Source organism: Mustela nigripes, chromosome 16 (assembly GCF_022355385.1).
Source record: "Mustela nigripes isolate SB6536 chromosome 16, MUSNIG.SB6536, whole genome shotgun sequence".
Taxonomy (NCBI): Eukaryota; Metazoa; Chordata; class Mammalia; order Carnivora; family Mustelidae; genus Mustela; species Mustela nigripes.
Genome location: NC_081572.1, coordinates 33424849 through 33446739, shown reverse-complemented (window position 1 = coordinate 33446739; position 21891 = coordinate 33424849). Strand labels below are relative to the sequence as shown.

Here is a 21891-nt window from a genome sequence, read left to right as displayed (position 1 = left end):
AGGCAGAGAGAGAGGGAAGCAGGCTCCCTGCTGAGCAGAGAGCCCGATGCGGGGCTCGATCCCAGGACCCTGAGATCATGACCTGAGCCGAAGGCAGCGGCTTAACCCACTGAACCACCCAGGTGCCCCCCTTTTTTTGTTTTTAAAGTAAACTCTACTCCCTACATGGGGCTTGAACTTATGACTTCACGATCAAGAGTTGCATGCTCTACTGACTAAGCCAGCCAGGCGCCTCAGCAATTCCCTTTCTTGATAACAGTCTTATAAATAATTTTTTCTGTTTCCAGAAATGTGCACATTTCAAACAGTACACAGTTAAGTTGTCCCCCCACCCCACGCAGTGATCTAAACAGGCTTAACGGTTAGTATTTTAATGAGTTGTCATTTCCTGTCTGATAAAGATTCTCACAGTATTTAACCACCAGTTTCCCTGGGGCCCAACCAATACTAGAGCTCTATTCATAGTGACTCAGAATGGATCTCAGACTCCAGGCCTGATTCAACAATGATAGATGGCCCTCCAAATGAAACTGTCTTTCCTCATAAGGTAGACTGCTCTGGAGAAGGGAGGAAGGGGGAATGTAGTTTATCATGTAATCTTTCTGAAGAAGCCAAAGGCCATTATGCTGACTCATTAATATTTATAGCCTTCCTGTCCTCAGAGATTAGAGAGAGAAAAAAAGAGAGAAACAAATTGATACCTAATTAACCCAGGAATATGACAAGTAAATGAACTGGCGCTAACTGCAAATCAACTTATATTTAACCTAGTAAAAATGGGATCCCATAATTCTGTATGACTGTAATGAAAGGGTTATTAATTTTCCCATGTAATTGAATGGAGAATCTGAATCTTTGAAGCTAATATTACAAGAGAAAATTGTTAACTGATGTATTCTACTTGCTTTTGGATCTGAAATGTGGTAGCCCACCCAAACCAAATTCCTTTATAGTTAAGGATCTTGGAAGAGTACCCCAACATAAAATAAAGTCAAAATGAAAGTTATGTACTACACTAAAAAATCTAGGGCTTTTCAGATATAAAATTTTGGGCTGACAATCTAAATTGTTAACAGTCTAAAATTCGTTATGATTCAACCTCAGGATTTGGAATTAAAACATCTTGAATTTCGTTCACATCTGTGTCTCTTTCAAATGATTAAAACCTCTTTTGTACTCTAGTTAGTCCATTGTGTGCTCAGTGGTATTATAAACACATGACACCATCGGTTTTTTAGCGGCTGGGCAGAAGGAAGACCACTGCTTTATCCAGAAACATCAGGTGTATTGTGCTACTGGCTCACAGCATATTTCCATCACAGGCGTCTTTCAAAAAAAAAATTTGCAATTGCCCTTGCTTTTGAACATTTAGAACTGTTTTCTATTAGAAGCAGAATGGAGGTAAAACCTCTTTATGACAATTAGTAGCTACTCTTTGAATTATGTGATCATTAAGGGACGTTTTTGAAAACAAAACCTCAAATCAGAATGTAGACTTGAGCAGTAGAAGCCAAACAGGCATTTATGTCAATGAATAAGGCCAGAGCTGAAGGAGTGGTCTCTAAGCACCAAGTAAAAGTGATTGGCTGCCAAAACAAAACCCTGTAAAAAAATCAACTGATTTCAGTTCTAGAAAATGGCAAACTGGCAGCAGCTTTGTACAGTGACAAATCTGTGGCTGGCTTGAAGACCACTGAGTTCTAAGGATGAAATCAGCAATAGGGAACCACAGTATCAACATCAATAATAAAGAAGAGTTTGTAGAATTATAAATTAAAGGTAAAATGGTATAAAAACTTACTGACCTTTAGTTATTCAAAGTGGCATGATGGTCAGTGGACTAAAAAAATTGACATTACTGACTGGAATTCAATCTCATCTCAGAACAATATAACTATTCCAATATTAGGCAGAAAATCACTAGATGCAGTAGATAACTAAGAAAAAAGTTAGGATCTCTGTCCTAATGAACTTAATCTAGACAGGTGATAAGAAAAAAAATGCATTTAAACCTACAGTACAAAGGCCAGTAGGTTCCTCCCTCAAAGTAACACCTGCAGTAACTAGTTACAGCTGCACAAAGTGAATACACTTGTGAACACAGAGTGGACAGAGAGAATTTCTGCTGACTCCTTATCAAATTCACACAGTAGCCATTTGACACCAGCGCTCTTGTCCAAATCTACAACTTCAAGTAGATGATCTCACTGCTTTCTATAGCACTGACTCAATTCCTCTTTGCTACTTCAAAAGATCTTGGAATCTTTACTCTAGTTTTGAAGGAAGAAGTGGTTAAGGAAATAATCAATCCACTTAGGCTTTTGATCTTATTTCTTGGATCCTATCTCCAACTCTTGCATTTATATGAATTTAACTTCTGTGTGTTTCAGTTTCCTCATCTATATAGCGATAGTACCTTATAGGTTTTGTTATATATATTCAATAAAAATATATGTAAAGCATCTGGCACCATAGGTTCTTACTAAATGCTAATTTCCAACCCACATCCTTCCCTTTTTTCATTTCTATTTTCCATCTCTAGTTCTTTACTAGTCTTCCCCTCAGCCTAAAAATACTCAGAGGTCTCTCCTAATAATGAATGAATTCATGAATCGACAAATATTTATAGAACACGTACAATGTGTCAGGCATGACCCTGACCTGCCTTTTCCTTTAACCAACAATTCTATGTAATACAATATAATTCAGTTTTAGTTTTCATCATTCTACAGAAATGTTCTAATTATGGTCAATAGTAACTTCCTAATACAATGACAATTTCTCATACAGTCTAACTCCAGAGTTCCTGCTTTATCCTTAGCTATGTTGCCTCCCAGTATCTGTAACAAAAATATAGAATAGGTAAGTGTCAAAAGAGAAGATAACAAATTACAGGAAAAGGACATGAAAAGGAAGGAGTTTTCCACCTAAATTGCAGAAGATTGTGTTAAAGTCTGTATACAACTGAGTCTCCACAGTTGCAGTGTTAAAACTTAATATATCCTTTTCCAGTTAATACAAGTACTGTGTATTCTACACCTCCATTACCTTTTCTGATTATTTTATAGTGATCAAAGTTAAAGAGAATCAATTGTGTTAACTATTTTATATTTTAAAAATGAAAGAACAGATTTGGGGCACCTGGATGGCTCAGTGGGTTAAAGTCTGCCTTGGGCTCGGATTGTGATCACAGGGTCCTGGGATCTGCATCCGGCTCTCTGCTAGGCAGGGAAGCTTCCCCGCCCCCTGCCTACCTCTCTGCCTACTGGTGATCTCTGTCTGTCAAATAAATAAATAAAAAGAAAGGAAAGAAAGGAAGAAAGAAAGAAAGAATAGATTTTCTTTCTGTAGAAGAAAAAGTCCAGACTAACATAGCTCATTCCGACCACTTGTTACAAAGTAAGGAACAAGAAACATTGTTAAGATTCAAGAACTTAATTACTCACTGGTTAAAATGATCTCTCTTGCCACAGGCAAGTTCGACTCTGAGGTCAAACATCAAGTTAACTCACAAATAGGAGACAGCAAAGAGCATGGAACATTCTGTATCTGGTAAAAAGTCCCTGCTCCAGCCAACCCCCACCCCTAAATTCAATGATTGAGTTACTTTCCTGTGTGGTAAAACTAGGGACTTTGTCTTCCAATAAGACCCTGGCAACCTGACAATGAGCCAATGTTCTGCATATGGTTTGTTACGAGTCACAAGCTTAATGTTATTTTCTGGGAATTCTTATCCTCTATTTGGTAAGAATACTGGAACATGTCATTTTAATCATGATTTTAATGTTAGACTTGGTCATGCTCTTTAAGAAATAGGTCCAGGTCTCTCTCATTGGAGAAAATCTAAAATTAAATAAAAATTAATTTAAAATCTTATTTAAAAAAAAAAAAAAAGACTGAAACAAATATAATGCCTTTGAGGCTCTGAAGTTCTCTCTTTCTTTGGTTCTGTCTCCTTGACTTATTTCAACCCAAGACACCAAATAGTGAAAAACTCTATTACACGCCTAATCTTTTTTTCAGAATCTTTTCTCTGTTCCCTGCCAAAATACTATAAACCAAAAGGATTTCTCTCAAGGCTATTATCTGTATTCTAACATCTTTCGGAATATAAAACTGATTCATTTTATCTGTTCAGATTTCCATTTTTAACTAGACAAACACTTTGATTTAGGAAAAGACAGAGATACCTTTCCCTAAACCTAATGACACTAGTGAACTTTCCAGAACTATCCAAGAAATAAATCTAATTACTATTTCTAGTTGAGGGAAGGTAATTATTTACTCGTAAAATTACAGTAAATTTTGAAGGTAGGGCTTATATTCTCTCTGGGACCTTAGGACTGTCATAGAATGACATTCTGTACTAAAAATACCAAAGGCCAAGGGTATACTTAGGGTATCATATTTAGCAGGGCCACTCCCTACTTACATTAAGACTAGAAGTCCTTTGGAAAGGAGTATTTCCTTCAGTCGTCAGTATAGCAGTCATACCTCGGTAAAATTAATACTAAACCACAGCACCAGAGATGTAATGGTCAACACTAACTCACTACCAGGGACGGTATGATGGTAGTGGGCAGTTGGCCTGGCATACCCGTGGTGAGAATCTGCCTGAATCTAGTCCTAGATAAAATTATCGTATCAATACTAAATTATCAAAACAGGAGTCTGCTGGGGATATTCTCTCTCCCTTTCCCTCTGGTGCTTCCCTCCCTCCCCTCTGCTTGCTCTCTCTCATTAAATAAATAAATGTATCTTAAAAAAAAAGAAAAAGAAAGAAAAGAAACGTATTGTTTGAAAAAAGAACAAATAGGGATGCCTGGGTGGCTCAGTCAGTTAAGTGTCTGCCTTTGGCTCAGGTCATGATCATGATCCCAGGGTCCTCAGATTAAGCCCAGCATCCAGCTCCCTGCTCAGGGGAAAGCTGCTTCTCCCTCTCCAATTCCCCCGTTTGTGTTCCCTCTCTCACTGTCTCTCTCTGTGTCAAATAAATAAAATCTTTAAAAAAAAAAAAAAAAAAAAGAAAGAAAAGAAAAAAGAGCAAACAGAAGTGGATGCAGAGAGAAGTTAAATAACTGGTCTGGGGCAGAGTTCATACTCAAATCTCAATTTCTTTTGTTCAAAGGCTGTACTCTCTTTATATATTCTACTCCCTAGCTCTCCTTTACTATTGGGGTTCATTTTTCATTCTTCCTTTTTTAGTATCTCATCATTTTAAGTTTCAATTGTTGCTGACTTTTTGGTCTTGTCTTTTGATTTTTTCCACTACAATGGTAATTCACCACTCCCTTAATTGTGGGTGTATAGTTCTTAATATCCTTCAAAAGGCTGTATTCCAAACTTTACTAGTTTAGTTTGATCAACTGCTAAACCATTTACAGTTTAATAGTATAATGAGACAATAATCAAAGGATAATGTTATTATAGCAAACTACAGGCACTATTTTCAGTTCAACTCAACAATGGGTCTAGGGAATCAATTTAACTATTCTACTCTTTTCTGAAATAGATTGCTAAACTATTATGATATGTAAAAATAAATTTATGTCTACTAAAAATTCATTCTCCTTGTTTAACTTAATTTTCAGTCTAGGCTTAGTGAGTCTATTTATTAATTATTATTTGAACACTTATATTTATTAATTTATTTATTTTTAAGATTTTTATCTATTTATTTGACAGAGATCACAAGTAGACAGAGAGGCAGGGGTGGGTGGGGGGAAGCAGGCTCCCTGTGGAGCAGAGAGCCCGATGCGGGGCTCAATCCCAGGACCCTGGGATCATGACCTGAGCCAAAGGCGGAGGCTTAACCAACCCACTGAGCCACCCAGGCGCCCCTGAACACTTGTATTTAAAAGCATTTCCTACTTCAAAATACAGGAAAACAAATCATGTCAAGCTCAACTGGAGAATATGATTAAAAGATAATGTTATTCCTCACAAATATGAAAAATATACCCACTGGTGTTTGCTAATAAAGAATTATTATCATCTGCTAAATCTGATTATTTATACTGTTTAATACACTGTCTCATCAAAAGAAATTGATGAGGTAATCCCTGTAAATAGCACTGGGGAAAAGATGAGGATTATCAGGACATTCCATTATCAATCTCCTAAAAACTATTTAAAAAATAAGACACCACCCATCTAATTCAATAAAAATTAGATTCTAGCAGGTCTTGAATATCTCAGAATGACTTTATGCAAAACCATCTTTAAGAAGGAAGAATCAGAAGCCCCTGGGTAGGCTCAGTTGGTTGAGTGCCTTTGGCTCAGGTCATGATCCCAGGGTCCTGGGATTGAGCCCTACATCTGGCTCCCTGCTCAGTGGGGAGTCTGCTTCTCCCTCTGCCCCTATTCTCACCCATGCTCTCTCTCTCAAAAAAAATATAATCTTAAAAAAAAGAAGGAAGAATCACTGGGGCACCTTGCCGGTTTAGTTGGGGGAGCATACAACTCTTGATCTTGGGGTTATGAGTTTAAGTCCCATGTTGGGTATAGAGATTACTTAAAAATAAAATCTTAAAAAAAAAATAAAGAATGAATCACTGGATTTTTTTGAAACAGTGTGCTAGATGAGATAACAAAGGGTAGAAACTACTGTTTTTGAAAACTATTAAGAAATTCTAACCTTAAAATGTTGGCCTAAGATTATAAAAACTCTTTTATTTCTATCTACTGTAGATAAGTAATGTAACTTTTCAGAAACTCCAAAGGCTGGGGAAACAGAAGATTCTGGGCTGTGAAATGATATGCTAATTTTTATTAGCCAGAGCTTTATTTGGATATCATGTATTCATTATATTCACTAGATACTTACCAAGCACCTGTTAGATGTCAATCAAGAAGCCAGGTGCTACAGAGACAATAGTGGACAAAACTAGGCATGGCCTTGGCCAGAAAGAAGCTAACAGGTTAGGGAAAGTAGTTAGCAGAAAGATAATAATCATATACGCTCAAATATAAATGTAAAACACAACTGTCAGTGCATGCAATACATGCTGTTGTGAACAAACGTCCCTATTTTCTAGGGAAAAGAGGATATCTGATTTAGTCAGGGAAGGCATTTTGTTTTTTTTGTTTGTTTGTTTTTTTGTTTTGTTTTAAAGATTTTATTTATTTATTTGACAGACAGAGATCACAAGCAGGCAGAGAGGGAGGCAGAGAGAGGGGAGGAAGCAGGCTCCCCGCCGAGCAAAGAGCCCAGTGCGGGACTCGATCCCAAGACCCTGAGATCATGACCTGAGCAGAAGGCAGAGGCTCTAACCCACTGAGCCATCCAGGCATCCTGGGAAGGCATTTTGTTAACGTAATAGTTGAAATCTAAAGAATGTTATCTGGGGTCGCCTGGGTGGCTCAGCTGGTTAAGTGTCCAACTCTTAATCTCAGATCAGGGCTTGAACTCATGACCCTTGATTTCAGGGTCATGAGTTCAAACCCTGCATTGGGCTCCATGCTGGGCATGGAACCTACTTAGAATGAATGAATGAATGACATTATTTAGGTCAATGGTTCTGACTGAGGTCGGTGGTGGTAGTGAAGGTATATGTGCATTAGGACATTTAGTAATATCTGCAGACATTTCTGATTATCATGGCTGGGAGATACTACTAGTATCTAGTGAGTAAGAGGACAGGTTGCAGTTAAATATCTTACAATGCACAGGACAGTCCCCATAACAAAGAATTAGTTGACCTAAAAATGTCAAAAGTACAAAGGTAAAGAAACCCTGAACTGGAGTGCTTGAGTGGCTCAGTTGGTTAAGCATCTGCCTTTGGCTCAGGTCATAATTTCAGGGTCCTGGGCAGCAGGGAGTCTGCTTCTTCTTCTCCCTCTACCCCTCCCCCTGCTCATGCTCTCTCTCAAATAAATAAAATCTTAAAAAGAAGGAAAGAAAGAAAGAAAGAAAGAAAGAAAGAAAGAAAGAAAGAAAACAAACCCTGAACTAGGCAAAGGAAAAACCACAAGCAAGTAAAGACCACTGATGGGAGACTCAAGAAAGGGAAATTATAGGGGATACATCATGCAAGGCTCTCTAGACCATGTTCAGGAGTTTTAGCTTTATCTAAGAAGGAAAAAACAATTTAAGGGTTTCAAGAAGATGAGGAGCTCGGGGGTAAGGAGAGTGGTGATGAAATGCTCACATTAATACTTTTAAACGTTACTAACTGCAGTATGGAGAACAGATGGGAAAGGAATGTAACTTGATGTGGGTAGAAATGATAGGTAGTTGCTTAATTTAACTTTTTAGAAATTCTAAAGGATAGTGACACAGAAGGTAGTAGTGGTGAATATGTATAAATTGCTGAAAAACTTACCCCTCCCCTTTTCTAAGATTAATTACTTTAATTTACAAAGAAGAGAGAGAGAGAACGCCCACATGCAAGCATGCACGCACGCAATTGGGGGGAAAAGGCGCAGACGGAGAGAATCTTCAAGCAGACTCCCCGCTGAGCATGGAGTCCACTGAGAAGCTCCACCACATGACCCAGGAGATCATGACCTGAACTGAAACCAAGAGTGAGATGCCCAACTGACTGAGTCACCAGGAACCCTGAAAAACTTCCTCTTATAAATGTTCAGCATAGCAACAGGAGAAGAGAACGTACAGTGTTACATCCACAGTCACCGCTGTAACTTGTGGGTTTGTACAGTGGTCAGCTCTAGGTCCTTCGGAATTCTAGAGATGGAAAAATAACTCTAAAAACAGATGAAATATCTTCTCTGTGTTTAGAAAATAAGGAACAAGAATATTTCTTTCTGAATGTGATGTATGTTGACTTGTAAACCAATTTATTTGTAACAATCAAGAGAACAAAAAACTGGAATAATTAAATTCTAATGGACAAGCTATAATCCACATTTATAATCAGAAGCTTAGGAGGTAATAAAACCAATAATTGGCCCCACTGAGTTTATTCTCAAGAACATGTTTTTCATCAATTATTACTTTAAAACCATAATAGAAAATATCAAATACTATTTTATTATAAAACATGTATAAAAGAGTACAAATATATAATGTATGGTTTAAAGAATAATAAAATTAGGGGAACCTGGGAGGCTCAGCCTGTAAAGCATGTGACTCGATCTCAGGGTTCTGAAATAGAGCCCCACATCAGGCTCCCTGCTTGTGCTCTCTCACTCATGCTCTCTCTCTCAAATAAATACACTAAATCTTAAAAAATAATAATAATAAGAGGCGCCTGGGTGGCTCAGTGGGTTAAGCCGCTGCCTTCGGCTCGGGTCATGATCTCAGGGTCCTGGGATCAAGTTCTGCATGGGGCTCTCTGCTCAGCAGGGAGCCTGCTTCCCTTCCTCTCTCTCTGCCTGCCTCTCTGCTTACTTGTGATCTCTCTCTGTCAAATAAATAAATAAAATCTTAAAAAAAAAAAAAAAAACAACCCAACAGAGTCTTTCTTTACTATTTTATCAAAGTCCACTCCACAAATTTATGACCTTATCATTTGAAGCATAAGTTAAAATTGATCTTACTTCTATAAACACAAAAATAAAAGCTATGGAAAGTCTAGCCTTTTAAAATGGCCTGATTTTTCTCTAGTGAAGTAATAGGTTCATAACTGACATATTTTGTAATATTATATACCATCTTATCATTACTTTTTAATGAAATATTAATATTTTATGTAAGATTTGTATTTAAATTAAATGCAACTGTGCATCTGACAACGAATTTTGGCTAAAAATCACAACGTTGTACTAAAGCACCATTAAAGATTTTTTTTTTTTTTTTAATTTGACAGACAGAGATCACAAGCAGGCAGAGAGGCAGGCAGAGAGAGAGGACGGGAAGCAGGCTTCCTGCTGAGCAGAGAGTCCAACGCAGGGCTCGATCCCAGGACCCTGGGATCATGACCTGAGCCGAAGGCAGAGGCTTAACCCAATGAGCACCCAGGCACCCCCAAAGCTTTTAAAATTTTTTTAAAATTTTTATTGTTTTTAAGATTTTATTTATTTATTTGACAAGGAGAGATCACAAGCAGGCAGAGAGGCAGGCAGAGAGGGAGAGAGGAGGAAGCAGGCTCACCGCTGAGCAGAGAGCCCAATCCTAGGACCCTGAGATCATGACCTGAACCGAAGGCAGAGGCTTAACCCACTGAGCACCCAGGCACCCCCAAAGCTTTTAAAATTTTTTATTGTTTTTAAGATTTTATTTATTTATTTGACAAAGAGAGATCACAAGCAGGCAGAGAGGCAGGCAGAGAGGGAGAGAGGAGGAAGCAGGCTCACCGCCAAGCAGAGAGCCCAATCCTAGGATCCTGAGATCATGACCTGAACCGAAGGCAGAGGCTTTAATCCACTGAGCCACCCAGGCACCCCCCAAAGCTTTTTTTAAATCATGAATTATATGACTTTAAAATTAAAATTTAATTAAAAATCTAAAATTAAATAAGGATTATCTGAACTTGACCTTTCCCAGCTATAGGGTAAGAAAGTCTTCAATTTAACTAATAACAGGGCAAAAGATTTTTCCTTTTCAAAAAATAAAAAGGTATTAGAAAAATTCTGTCCCAATAAAATCTTCTATACTTTTTTTTCTATTTGAACAGTGATGACATTAATATTAATCCACAAAGAATTACTCACCCAATGAAAGCCACCATCTGCTCCACTATGTGTTTGCTGAATGTTATTATAACGAAGATTTTCTGTAGAGAAAATACCAGTTAGTATTTGTTATCAGAAAAAAAACCATCTCAATATAAATTCATAATTCTGGTAACAGTTTATTAAAAAGGCAAGCTGCTGCCCCAATTACAGTTTTTTAAAATTCTTAAAAAAAAAATACTAAAAACACCACTTGCCTAAGAAATGCTACCTACTTTGTATTTTAAAGATGTTTTTCCTTAAGCACAGCTCTAGTCTTACAGGATACGTGACCATGTCTGAGGGAAAAATGTGAGTCATGAAACCCAAGGCTGAGTGAACATTCCACATGTATGTGTATCTTAGAATGGAGCACACAAACTAAAGTCATGGGTTCCCATATAGCCCCCACTACTAAAATTAATGCTGATCAGCCTAAGGACATGGGTCTGGACTAAATCTAATCCAGAGGATCCTGAAAAGCCTATAGATCCTTTATAGACAGTTTGTTGAAGTTAACATTAAAGTTCCATTCTTAGATCCTGGGTGATCTTGGACTTTTAGACTTATTGTACAAGCAAAAACATCAACAGGTTATTGAGAATCTTTTTTTTTTTTTTAAGATTTTATTTATTTATTTGATAGAGATCACAAGTAGGCAGAGAGGCAGGCAGAGAGAGGAGGAAGCTGGCTCCCCGCTGAGCAGAGAGCCCGAGTGGGACTTGATCCCAGGACCCTGAGATCATGACCTGAGCCGAAGGCAGCGGCTTAACCCACTGAGCCACCCAGGCACCCGGTAATTGAGAATCTTTATCAGACCTGGATCATTTTCAGTCTGGTGTCACTGAGGTAGTCTCCATTAATTAAAGATGTTGATACCTTACCTTTTTTTTTCTTCCTTTTTTTTTTAAAAAAAAGATTTTATTTATTTATTTGACAGACAGAGATCACAAGTAGGCAGAGAGGCAGACAGAGAGAGAGGAGGAAGCAGGAAGCAGGCTCCCTGCTGAGCAGAGAGCCTGATGCAGGGCTCGATCCCAGGACCCTGGGATTATGACCTGAGCTGAAGGCAGAGCCTTTAACCCACTGAGCCACCCATGCGCCCCGATAACTTACCTTTTAAATAAAGATGCCTTTAGTGCTAAAAGGTAGCAAATATCTTCAACTCAGTTGAAAATGTTCATAATAATATAAGGCATTCTTACAGATTTTCAGGGGACATGAAATGTAAAGGACACTTCTTCAATGTCCTGAAGAATTTTTGTTTTAAGATTTACTTATTTGAGAGAGAGAGAGAGAATAGGAGTGGGCAGAGGGAGAGGGAGAAACAGACTTCCTGCCCTGAGCAGACAGCTCTATGCAGGACCCAATCCCAAGATCCTGAGACCATGACCAGAGCCAAAGCAGATGCTCAAATGACTGAGCCACTCAGGCACTCAGCCCTGAATTAATTAATCAATTAATAATCACTTATTTGATTAATTAAGGATAATTAAGAATTAATTAATTTAAAAAAGATTTTATTTTATTTTTTAATTTTTTTAAAAAAGATTTTACTTATTTATTTGACAGACAGATATCACAAGTAGGCAGAGAGGCAGGCAGAGAGAGGGGGGAAAGCAGGCTCTCTGCCAAGCAGAGAGCCCGATGCGGGACTTGATCCCAGGACCCTGAGATCATGACCTGAGCCGAAGGCAGAGGCTTAACCCACTGCGCCACCCAGGCGCCCGATTTTATTTTATTTGAGAGAGAGCAGAGTGAGAGAGACCATGAGTTTGGGTGAGGGGTAGAAGGAGAAGGACAAGCAGACTCCCCACTGAGCAGGGAGCCTGACACAGGGCTCAAGATCATGAGCTAAGACAAAAGCAGCTGCTTAACTGACTGAGCCACCAAGCTACCCTGTGCCCTTATAAACCTTTTTCTTTTCTTTTTAAAAAAAATATTTTATTTATATATTTGACAGAGAGAGCGAGAGAGCGCACACAAGCAAGGGGAGCAGCAGGCAGAGGGAGAAGGAGAAGGTTCCTCACTGAGCAGGGAGCCCAATGTGGGGCTCAATCCCAGGACTTTGGAATCATGACCCGAGTCAAACGCAGAGGCTTAACCCACTGAGCCACCCAGGCGCCCCAATAAGTTTCTTAAAAAAAAAACTGGGGTGCCTGGGTGGTTCAGTGGGTTAACACCTCTGCCTTCGGCTCAGGTCATGATCTCAGGGTCCTGGGATTGAGCCCCGCATCAGGCTCTCTGCTCAGCGGGGAGCCTGCTTCCTCCTCTCTCTTCGCCTGCCTTTCTGCCTACTTGTGATCTCCGTCAGATAAATAAATAAAACCTTAAAAAAAAGAACTATACATGACATTAGTAGTAAAAATGTATTCTACGAGTTCAGAGAAAGGAAATGTCATATAAGTACGATTAATTAGAGATTCAAGGTGATATTAAAGTTTAGCTCTAAAGGACTGATAATAACTCTCTTATCAAATATGAGTAATTCTGGGGCGCTTGGGTGGCTCAGTGGGTTAAGCCGCTGCCTTCGGCTCAGGTCATGATCTCAGGGTCCTGGGATTGAGTCCCGCATCGGGCTCTCTGCTCAGCAGGAGCCTGCTTCCTCCTCTCTCTCTCTCTGCCTGCCTCTCTGCCTACTCATGCTCTCTGTCAAATAAATAAATAAAAATCTTTTAAAAAAAAATATGAGTAATTCTAGATTCTGTCCAAATTCCTGATGATGCCTGCTGACATTTTTGTTATTGTTTGTCAAATAATAACTTGAGCCTATGCAACCAAAAGGGAGGGAAGAGAAATAAATGATAGACTTCTTTTTATCTACCCATCATGAATCTCAGGAAAGTAACTAAATTAGACTAAAACATATTATTTCAGATATTAGACTAATAAGGCAATGACATTTTCTTAAGAAATGTTGTAGCGTTAACAGAGACATTGGCAGCCGGATAGCTGGATCTATGTAAGGAAGTAAGACTAAAAAGAAAAGTTCAGTCTTTTTTGGTGTTTGTTTATGTTTTTTTGTTTTGTTTTGTTTTTAGTTTTATTTATTTATTTTAGAGAGAGAGCTGGGGGAGCAGTAGAAGCAGGACAAGCAGATTCTCTGCTGAGTGTGGAGCCTGAACTGGGGCTCAGCTCCACGACCCTGAGAATATGACCTGGGCCAAGAGTCAATTAAGCCACCCAGGTGTCCCCGTTTATGTATCTATTGATTTTAAAAAGATACTACCTATCTCATGAAAAAAGCAAGCACATGTCAAAAAGAGTTACAAGATGGATGATGATTTCATAACAGTGTTATATAAACGGTGTATAAAGATTATGAAACTAAAAAGACAATTATTATAGATCATTTAGGGAGAAAAAGCATTACTATATGGGGGTCCTTCTAGTTTCCATAAAAGCCAGTTATTGGAGCTATAAATCTTTCACTAAGAATTAGAGCTAAGAGTTTTGCCTCTCAGTGATTTCATCACCATGAGTTTTCCCTACCATCATTTCCTAACATTGAAAATAAGCCAATGCCCAGATAATTGCATAATTCCATTGCCTGAAAACAAAACAAGACTTTCTTTTTATATGTAACAGCTTGAAAATTCACTGTGCTGGGCAAGACATAAATGTGCCAGATATTTAAGAACTTATGTCTCATCTCATTCAGGCTAGAGGTCTGAGTGGGGATTCTACCAAATAAACAAAAACACCGATCACCAAACAGCCCACTTAACCATGTGTGCAGAGGAAAGGGTTGAGTAGGGGGGGAAAAAAAGATATGGTTGTAGGGAACTAACCGTGCCAGAATGAACAAAGAAGAAACTATCTATAAAAGAAAAGTCCTTCGATGGAACAAAAAATCTTAAATTCATTTATTAAAAATTTACTGGATAAGGCAGGGTGCCTGGGTGTCTCAGTCAGTTGAGCATCTAACTCTTGGTTTTGGCTTGGTTCATGATCTCAGGATTGTGCGATCAAGCACTGTGTGGGGCCCTGCACTCAGCAAGAAGTCTGCTTGAGATTCTCTCTTCCCTTCTCCCTCTTCCCCTTCCCCAGCTCACACTTGCTCTCTCTTTCAATAAAATAAAATCTTGGGGCGCCTGGGTGACTCAGTGGGTTAAAGCCTCTGCCTTCTGCTCGGGTCATGATCCTAGGGTCTTGGGATGAAGCCCCGCATCGGGCTCTTTGCTCAGCAGGGAGCCTGCTTCCTCCTCTCTCTCTGCCTGCCTCTCTGCCTACTTGTGATCTTTGTCTGTCAAATAAATAGATAAAATTTAAAAAAAAAAAGATTCTGTTTAAAAAAAAATAAAATCTTAAAAAAAAACAACAACACCCAAATTTACTGAGTGGGGCACCTTGGTTGGCTCAGCTGGAAGAGTGTGTGACTCTTGATCTCAGGGCTCTGAGTTTGAGACCCATGTTGAATGTACAGATCACTTAAATTTACTGAATGTCTACTCCATGCCAGATGATATTCTAGGCACTAGAATACTCAGTGAGTCAAAGACTAAATTCTCCACCTTCATGGAGCTTATATTTCTGTGTATGTGTCTGTGGTGGAAAGATAAAGAGGTAATAAACAATATACATGTTATGTAAGTTTACATAGGATTATGTAAAATATTGAGTTTAAATGTACTGAGTTTGGAAATCCCAATCTAACATTATTAGGTGGGCTAATTTGAAATTTTTAGGGGAAGTTTAACAAATAGCAAGATATGAATAAAAACAGTATTTTTGGCTGTTTACTTTAGGCTGAAAAAAAAGGGGAAAAGAACCAGAAGATGGGTTTACTATTAGATGACAGAAAAATCTGTGTGGTTTCCTTCTGATTACTTCAGAAATAGTTAAAACATTTATATTATGCACTACGATTGCCTACCCAAAGAATGAGAAATGTCTGTCACCCTGAGCTACATCTGGATGTACATCAAGTGACGTGCCTTTAGAAACTATGTCTCCATGGTAAAATGGAACACAGAAAACATATCCCATGGTCTCAGTTTAGTGAAGGAATGCAGATTCTCTGCTTTCAGAAACAGAAAGATTTTGGCTTTCTTTTTTTTGTTCCACACAGATACAGAGTATAGCTTTGAATTTATAGAATTTGGTTTCAATTCCAGGGCTTTAGCCATGTATTTTATCTTCTCTAACACTCAATTCCCATACATATGTAATATGGATAATAACTATCTCATGGGATTGTTCTGAGATGACCAATGCACACTGCCTGGCACAGGTCCTGATAAATAGCAGGCTTTAAACAGTTCAGTTTCCTTAATCACATAAATAATTTATAGTTTAAGAAGGCAATGCAAAAAAAAGGAAAAAACACTGAACTTGAAGCCAGAAGCCATAGGTTCAAATTCCAACTGTTACTTACTTTACTTATTAACCTTATAAGTGTGACAATTATAAAACAGAGTAGTTGTTTTTCTATCCAAGGATTATAATAAAATCAACACACAAACACTAAGTGCTTTAAAATGTGAAGTACCATATAAAAAACTTAAACATTATCATAACTTGAGGGGTGCCTGGGCTCACTGGGTTAAAGCCTCTGCCTTCAGCTCAGGTCATGATTTCAGGGTCCTGGGATCGAGCCCTACCTCCGGCTCTCTGCTCAGCGGGGAGCCTGCTTCCTCCTCTCTCTCTGCTTGCCTCTCTGCCTACTTGTGGTCTCTGTCTGTCAAATAAATAAATAAATAAAATCTTAAAAAAAAAACAACAAACCAACCCTCTATCTTTAAAAAATATTATAACTTGAAAAAAACTGAGAATGTTTAAAAATATACTATTTTTAATATTCTGTAATGAAAAATCTGATAAGTTGCATGACCTATCACTATAGAATACTCCTAGCATAATAAATTTTACTAAATTCATACAGAAAGTTACTACACAAAGCTGGGTACATAAAGCTTATGGATTCTCAGAGAAGTTGCTATTATAAACAGAATTAAAATAATCTGTTATAGTTTCTTAGGTATTAATACTTTCAAGGGAAAATTTTTTATTTTAAAAAAGCAAAATGGGGCGCCTGGGTGGCTCAGTGGGTTAAGCCGCTGCCTTCGGCTCAGGTCATGATCTCAGAGTCCTGGGATCGAGTCCCGCATCGGGCTCTCTGCTCAGCGGAGAGCCTGCTTCCCTCCCTCTCTCTGCCTGCCTCTCCATCTACTTGTGATTTCTCTCTGTCAAATAAATAAATAAAATCTTTAAAAAAAAAATAAAAAAAAAAAATAAAAAAAAAAATAAAAAAGCAAAATGTTAGCTGCCTTCTTCCCCAGAAAGAACTGAAAAGATCAAAGAAAAAAATTATTCTCTGTTATACTGTAAAATAATCTACTACTCCCATAGGGTTTTATTATTTAAAAAATTCTAATATGGTCTTATAATGTTTACCAAAGTAAACAGCATTTTGACATTAAAAAACTAATTTCATTGAACAATATACTTAGTATAAGTGAGAGAAAATATATTCCTTGAAGGAGTAATGCCCTTGGAATACTGAGTGATTACCATGGCAGGGGAGCAGAGGATGGGCTCACTAAACTTATCCCAAATGCCAAAATATAACATTAGAAACTGGGCATGTAAAAGCAGCTCAAGTTTTCTTGTCTCATTCTTCCCTAAGAACTACAGGTAGAGAGGTGTTAAGAAGAAACCTGGGACAAAAGGGTTTTTAATTTTGAAGAAATCATTCCAGGGCAGATATTACTCACTGCTCTTGCCTTTCATTTGGTGTATGCCTCTGTGCTGCAAACCTCACTGGTTAAGAAATTCTATTCAGGTTAATTTTGTTTCCTTCTAGTGAGATTTACCCTTTTAAAAGGAAACAATTCATATCACAGTCCTAGAATCACCTATTCATTTCCCTTCATTCTCTCTCCTCTATTCATATATACATACCTCTATCCTAGGGCTTTTGTTAAGACTGGCTTTGAACAATAGCAGATTCTCACTTCTCTAACCACAACCCACAGCTCTTCACCTCTTTAGAGACCCTTTTCTTCCCCATTCTCTCCCACACTAACATCTGGCTGGTTTTCTGTAAAGGACATTAATGCCTTGAGAGGAAGTATTATTGTGGGGGGGTATGAAAGAAAAGTAGAATTAGTGAAAGGCCATTTTCTCTCAGCTCATGGTCAGTAAAAATGTGAAAATTTTAGACTATGTATGTGAAAATGAAATGCATTTTCCTATACAGGAACACTATTTTTGGTTGGTAATAGTCTTGGAGGAACAGTTTCACAAGGCAAAAAGTGAAATAAAGAAAGACAGGAAAGGAGGGAGGAAAAAGAAGGAAAGAAAGGAAATAAGAAGAAAAGTCTTAAAGGGTCACAGGAAAAATTTGTACCAAATTCACTAACTTCCAAATGATATGGTTAAATACCACAGTAAGTTACCAACCAAAAGAAGCAAAACCAAAATATTAACAATTAATACTGGAATGAGCAAAGAAATTAAGTTTTAGTGCCTTTTAATGGGCCCATTATCATTAGGCAGTGAATCAAAGGGTATAATTACCTGGATATGCATCTTAATTATTGCTTTTCCAATCAGAGTTGCACCAAAGAAAGTCCAAAAAGGTACAAGAAAGTGTCCACATGTTATTCCAGCCAGATCAAATAGAGGATTTGGAATCTAAGAAAAAAAGTTAAAATATATAATCCAAGGAACAGATTCATCTTATGATTTACAGGTATGGGGAATCATGCTTTAAGCCTTGCTTTCACTGCAAAGACAGGTATAGGTTCCCTCATCACTAGGCTGTTCAGAAGGTTAGGCAAGTATTCTAACGTTTCTGTAAGTTGGGTCTCATATTCATTTCAGGCTGCTGTTCAAAGCAAATCAGCTGTCCTTTTGCTTTTATTATTTATAGCTAACACCCCATATATTTTTTTCTTTTAATCACATTAGAATTGGATAAAACCAATGGACCTGCAGGAATTTAATACCTTTCAGCACACTGCCATTTGGTAGCTCTGTCTAAGGTGAGGTATAAATGAAGAAAAAGCTTATTTCAGTAGTTACTAGGGCTCTAAAATCCTCAGCTTGAAATAGAGTATTATCTAGAAAGTACTCACATCTTTACAGCAAACATTCTAATAAAAGTCACAAATACATTTATGTGGAAATGGGCTTTTATTTCTCAACATAAAAAATTCATAATTTGTATATTGCACATACAAACCTCATCATTTGTGTGACAGCCCAAGGCTGTGGGACTGTGTAATATATTTTAAAAAGAAAATCAAGTGTGGATATATGAGCACATAGATTCAGATGTTTTGAATACTCAGTCCCAGACAAAGAAACGATTCAAAACAAATACCTTTTCCAAACATTCCCACATTTCAAGAATGCTGAAATACAATTTCATGCAAAAATGCAAAGAAACCACACGCTGCTTTTGAGCACTTCATCTATTTTTCTCCCATAGAAGCACTCTGTCCTTGTGGCAGTTGGCAAAACCATTCAGAAGCCAATTAATTTATATAATTTCATTTTTGAAATTTCAAAGAAAAGCCTAGTTGTTTAAAAGATATTTGTCACATATGTTCTTTTAAAAATAAGTCCATGACTAAATTAGAATTCAAATATTCTTTTGTTCATAACACTTGGATTCAATAACTCAGCTGTTTTTCTCATCCAAATTCAAATGTTTTATGCAATTTCATTTGTCTTATAATCATGTTAATAACAATACCATTTGTACAACTTTACATCAATCATTTCTTATATTTTCTCATGTGACCTTCATAACCCCATGGATTATAATTTTAATTGTTTTGCTATATTATCAGGCTCTACCTCATGTTGAAATAGAAATTAATCTAAAGTATACAAGATGTAAAGCAGAGATTAAAAATTAGAATTTGCTAAACATGTTGGACACCTCAGCGTATGCTATATACCCTCAGAAGAGCATATATAATCAGTGCATTTATTGTTTCATGTGCACGTTATTAATTCTTGTTTTTCAACTCCTGGCTAAATACACAGAAAGGAAGACTGGGATTAAATGAACTAAGTAGCTTTGAAACTTTCCCTAAACTAGAAGTTTTATTTATCTTAGTTCGAATTTTAACAAAATAATTAATAAACTTAAATGAACTATATATGCTTTCAACACTTTAAGTATCAAAAATTTTCTAGAAAAAAGTTCCTAGAAGGCCAAACTGATCTATCAATTGGACTATTCCTAGTCAAATATAAAGAAGGCTGACTAGTATAGAGAGTGGATTTTCAGAAGTGAGGACACATGGATAGACGAGTACCAAAGAAGACATACTATTTTGTTTTAATAAACTGAAGGTACTGTGTGTTTTCCCCACAAATAATGAAAGCTAATTTTTCTTGAATGCTTTGACTTGTTCAGTACTTTTCTAAAATTTCTACATTGTCAATTTATTTAATCTCAAATAATGCTATATGGTACCATTACACTCACTTTACAGAAAAGTGAGACAGACAGGTTTGACAGTTTATTCAGGATAGCAGGATTTCAACAGCAGAGCAGGATTTCAACTCAGACAATACGGCTGTCATGCTTGTTCACTTAACCTCTAACGTAAGGACATTATTATCCATTAGGCCTCACAGCTTAATCCCATTCTGTTGACTTCCATGGCACTTTCTACTTATCCTTGTATTTCAATGGTCTTCCTCACTGGACTTCGGCATCCTTGAGAAAAGGGAATATCTTTCATCTCTTTATTCCTAACACTCAGTGACTGAATCAAAGCTAATGAATAACAATAAAAAATGAAGGAACATTTTATGTTCTAAGCACCCTGTTAGTTCACATACGTTTTCTTAAATCCTCACATCAGCCTTTACAATGAGTGTCTTATTGCCCCATCTTAAAAATTAGAAAATCAGGGTTCAAAGAGAGTAACCTGACTAGGTTATGTAGTTAATAAGAGGCAAAACTGGTATAGAAATGCCAAAACCAATTCTACAATAAACTTAACTTATAAATTGCTCAAATAGTTGAGGTCAGTATTATGATAAAATATTAAACATTAAAAAGAAAACTTAGAATACAAAAATTTCTAAATTGCCAGGGTCAAAGGCACATGTATATTTTACAGTATATCTAAAATGTTCACATCCATTAGAAATTTTGGCACCAATTGTCTTCTTTTCTGGTCATTTGCTTTGCTAAGACAGGAGTACTCAAAGATTTATTCATATTCTAGTACATAATGGATAAAGGAGTTGTGTGTCAGTAGACAATAATTTTGTGCATTATACTTACAGTTGCAGTTTTCATCATATCAACTAGATGCACCTAGTTATACTGGAGAAATCCACCACTGAAGTGCCAAAAATTGTGCACAGGCTACCAAAGAAAACTCTGTTCAAAATGTTCCATTTCAAATATAACTGTTTCTATTATGTTAGAAAAGGACCAGGATAAAAACCAACTCATCAATAAATGTCAGTTTTACAAATGTGCAATTTGAGATATTAACTACATTTTTGACGTAAGTGGCTTCTTAGTTCACTGTAGCCAAAGATGCACTTAACTTTGCCCGAGAGGTTTTGATTACTTTGATAATTGTAAATATCCCTTGAGACAGGTTTTTCATATGAATTCTTCCTTATAATTAATGTTTGAAACTCTGGAAAAAGCCTACCTATCTATAACTCTGGAAGGAATGAAGTCATTTTATTTGGTTAAATGCACGTCATTTTATAAGTTCTTCATGGAAAGGATGAATTTTATCTTTCTTTTTTAAAATCTTTTTTATTCTTACTGAAACAAGCTATTTCGGTCCAAAGTCATCAATGGCAAGATGAAATGTTTAAAAAGTCAGTAAACAAGGTATGAAACTATCCAACAGAAACAGCTCATTTGAGGAGTAAGATGAATGATTAATAAAATTACATACTCATTAAAAGTGATAACATTTTTGTTCACTCAAGTGTGTTATCTTTATTTTTCTAAGTGTGCTATCTTTAAAAACAAATTGGATCAAAATATAAATCTACCATTTATTAGCATTTCTCACTTTTAATACAATTCACTTACTGAAGCACAGGCCAAAATTCCAAAAAATCCAACTTTCTGTACTAGGTTTTGAACTGCCAGTTTAGCCCGGGAAGCAAAGTCCTGTATAAAAGGAGGATAATCAAAACATTAATGAAAAGTATAAGAAAGAATGAAAGATGGCTCTTTATAGAGTTTATAATATTAAGTATCTCACAACCTGATTCACTTATTCATTGTTTTTGATGAATGATTAAAAAAAAATCACAAAAGGTTGCACTAAA

At 37.0% G+C, this 21891-nt stretch overlaps 1 protein-coding gene across 2 annotated transcripts in view; it reads right to left on the bottom strand.

Annotated features, from left to right (window-relative positions):
- The window catches only part of VMP1 (vacuole membrane protein 1), a 140166-nt gene that overhangs the window by 10789 nt on the left and 107486 nt on the right, over positions 1–21891 (bottom strand). For both annotated transcript variants that reach the window (XM_059380556.1, XM_059380557.1), the window contains exons 8-10: positions 21650–21730; positions 18136–18252; positions 10615–10676 (exon numbers count right to left, since the gene is read on the bottom strand). In XM_059380556.1, the coding sequence (XP_059236539.1) occupies positions 10615–10676; positions 18136–18252; positions 21650–21730 (260 nt within the window). The remainder of the gene's footprint in view (positions 1–10614; positions 10677–18135; positions 18253–21649; positions 21731–21891) is intronic.